We start from the raw sequence: 3,528 nt of genomic DNA, 5'->3' as shown, positions 1-3,528 counted from the left end.
TTTCAAAATCGCAAAGAAAACATGTGCAAAATCATCCAAGTTAATTACCTTGAGTGATTCAGCAGTACAATCTGAGACAACCCACCCTTGATCTTGATCAGAGAAAGTCCAAGAACCTTTGGTGAAGTGACGGTACATGCTTTTGAAGTCACCTTTGGGATTTTCTTTAACCTGGGATTCTTTAATGTGGAAATGTGCTTTCTTCAGACAGTCACCATATTCATCTACCATCCCAGTTGCCATAACAGCCTGAGTAGCAAGTGCACAATCCCAGACCTGACTTCCAAAGCTCTGCATTTTCATCCCATCTTCAGCAAGCCATAGGTAATCGGGAACTCTAGCCAGGTGATACTTGAACTCATCGCAATTTGGATCGTGCGCCCACCAACACATCATTTGTAAACTCTGTCATCAACATAAAGTTAGATCATTTTTCAATGATGATCAATACAAGATTAATGAACAAAAAAATTTGTGATTCTAACCTTTTCAACACATCCAATGGTAATGTATCTGCTCTCTTCAGCTCCATACCGCATGTATTTAATTGCTTTGTCCAGAGCTCTTTCTCTGATTTTGTTCAATGGCCAACGTCTCATAATTGGCTCTGTGCAATAATTGAGTGTATCCCAGAGTAGATCTTGGATGCGGGAATGAGGGTAGTACAAGTCCTCCTGGATTGACGAATCAATTTGTATACCTCATTAGGCACTAAAACTTAACTTCAAAAGATTGAAACAATTTCGTGATTAAATTAAGAATCTGATAGGATGATTTTGAATACCTTGCAACAGTCATGGCGTGCTTTATTCCAGTCAATTTGATCATATGGTTTTACATGAATTTCTTGTCTGAGAGACATAACAAGATCAGTAAGCGGCCCGTGATATTTTTTGCCATACAAGTAGGACATGGGCATGTAGGTTGTCCGGCAGTAACACCACATCTTTGCTGGATGATAAGGGAAAAATTCAGGGAAAAGCCAAAACTCTGGAGGCACTGGGTTGCAGCCATCCCAGTCGTACACTCCAAGTACCTGAAACAGAACAAATTCATGTGCTGATGAGCAAGTAATTTTAGTTGTACACCAATATCCAGAACTCTGGAGAGGAACGATGGTAATTCATTGCCAGCTGCTTGTACATATTCTTAACAGAACTGCTACATTTGATTACTGTTTATGTGTGCCGTACATGTTAGTTGCATCAGAATTACGTAACATTTGCTTGTCCTTCCAACTTTCATTATTGCCTGTTAGTACAATTTAGACTATGTCATTGACAACTGTTCGTACCCTTCATTCGTAAATTTAACATTGTTTTAATTAGATTATATCACTGTCAACTGTTCGTCCCCTTCATTCGTAAATTTAACATTGTTTTAATAAGAACAGCATTTCTCTAATATGGACCAGTTGACCGTATAGTACACCCAAGATTTTTCTATGTATTGCTAGAGATGTTGAGACGTACCGAGAGATAAGTCTTTCCCCAGGAGGGAATTCCAGTTGCACCGCCATGATCAAGGATCCATTTGCGAGCTCTAGCAACTGCACCATTTCCACCATCGGGTCCTTCGCCGAGAATTCGTAAAGCTACATAGCTGAGGGCTGATCCAATCATGGTGCTGTGACCCTCAATGTAGAATCCCCAACCACCATCATCATTCTGCATATGGTGCAGTCCACAGGATTAGGAGACAGAAATGGAATTCAACGGTTGGAATACACTTAGATTGTGACCCGTTACTACTCACTTGATGGTTGTAGATGTAACGAATCATCTCTTTTTTGTGTTCTTTTGTCAGGATAGTGTTAATTGCTCCACTGATGTACAATGCAATGAGCTGCAAGATTGCAGAATAATCAGCAAGCATTCACTGATTATGAATGAATTATTATTCATCACAACGCTTTTTGCGATGTGACGTGTGTAAAATGAAGTAGCGATCAAAAAATTAGAAAAAAAAAATAGAATGGTTGAAAAAATATTTCCCGAATACAAAAAGAATAATTTCGAAATAATCAATTACCTAAACCAAGTTATATTTTCAAACACTCCTTTTTTTCTGTAATTTTTCTAAATAATAAAAAGACCGGTCAAACCTTTAATTTTTAAATTATAGAAATTAGCAAGTGCTAATCAGCCTGCCATAGTGAGAAAAGTTTGATGGAAGTACAAGTGAAAGGCGACTGGCTAATGAAAAAAAACCTAATCTTCCATTACTTTAGAGTCAACCAAATAATCAACACGGATTTGTAAATGCATCCACTCAGTGGATCAGGTCAATATACCATAATTTGACGGTGCATGATTGCTATAAATATACATAAAATAGTCAACTGCCTGTGAAGTCCATAAATTAGGTCTACATCATTAACGTTAAACAAATAACCATTTTTGTTAGTGGCTAGAATAGTGTAATTAGTCAACTTTTTTCCTTTTTTTTTTTTCTAAAAACGGCGAAAGTCAACTTTGCTCCAAAAGTTGGAAATGTCAAACTTGAGTGGCCTTTTGCGTGAAAAACTTACCAGTGGCGGCGTGAAAAACATTGGCCCGGCATTCTCAGCCGGCCAATGGCCATCGCTTGCCTGGATTGCACGGTTTAGCCTAAGTGCTTTCTTAACGGCAATAGTAGTGTTTTCATAGGTTACTTCTTCGTTTTCTCCCAATCTAATTGGTGGGATGCTCAACAGATCAATTCCACTTTCTTTTATAAGCTGCAGAACATCATAATTAACAAGAAAATTACATCACATTGAATTGTGAACAAGATCAAGAAAAATGTTAGACTAGAAACGAAATACGGCTAGCGGATTCATCTGTTATACACTGATAATTCACGTTACAGAAAAGGGTTTAGATGCATGTCATATCAATGAAACAGTTAATCAAATGTTGTAATATTAGGATTATGTATCATAAATCTAAAATTTTTAATAAAATTGTAGACTATACTTGAATTACCTGCATTCTCATGAACAAATCACCACATGGATGAACACCCTTCTTCCTATTTTTTGTGAATTCCTCTCGAGTTTTTTCAAATGCTTCTCTTTCTTCAGGCGTTCCAGCATTGGGATCATACTCCCAAATTTGCCTGCCGGCAAAATTGTTGGTGCTGTACAGGTAAGGTCCGTGGCCTTCAGCAATCTTTAGCTTCCACATTCTCTTCTTTTCTTAGAAATTCAACACTAAAATGACTCTCTCTGTCTGCAAGTGACACAAATCAAGTTATAGCTTGTACAGTTGAACTAACTCAAGCAGAAAAATTCATTTGACCAAAAACTATAAATATTGTCAAATCAAAGACCCAATCTCACTTAGAATTATATATGGTCGGCAACAAAGAATGTTTCAAGTATAAATTATGCAAGGCTAGTTTCAGCTAGCCTAGCGTTGACTTGTGCTATATTAAATGAATCATGAATATTTCGTCTTCAAACTCCAAAGTTGACCACTTCATCACTGATTTTCAATCAGCTTTCCAGAAAGAAAGTAACTAAGAAGAAAAGAAATGCAAGCCAGA

At 37.3% G+C, this 3,528-nt stretch overlaps 1 protein-coding gene across 1 annotated transcript in view; it reads right to left on the bottom strand.

The window, feature by feature from the left end:
* LOC113782308 (dammarenediol II synthase-like) overlaps nt 1–3,167 on the bottom strand; it is a 6,420-nt gene extending 3,253 nt beyond the window's left edge. The window contains exons 1-7 of the mRNA XM_027328197.1: nt 2,967–3,167; nt 2,531–2,719; nt 1,756–1,845; nt 1,473–1,667; nt 785–1,036; nt 486–674; nt 49–405 (exon numbers count right to left, since the gene is read on the bottom strand). Of these exons, the coding sequence (XP_027183998.1) occupies nt 49–405; nt 486–674; nt 785–1,036; nt 1,473–1,667; nt 1,756–1,845; nt 2,531–2,719; nt 2,967–3,167 (1,473 nt within the window). The remainder of the gene's footprint in view (nt 1–48; nt 406–485; nt 675–784; nt 1,037–1,472; nt 1,668–1,755; nt 1,846–2,530; nt 2,720–2,966) is intronic.
* Nucleotides 3,168–3,528: the final 361 nt, after the last annotated feature.

This window comes from Coffea eugenioides, chromosome 9 (assembly GCF_003713205.1).
Source record: "Coffea eugenioides isolate CCC68of chromosome 9, Ceug_1.0, whole genome shotgun sequence".
Taxonomy (NCBI): domain Eukaryota; kingdom Viridiplantae; phylum Streptophyta; class Magnoliopsida; order Gentianales; family Rubiaceae; genus Coffea; species Coffea eugenioides.
This window is presented reverse-complemented; position numbering and strand designations above follow the sequence as displayed.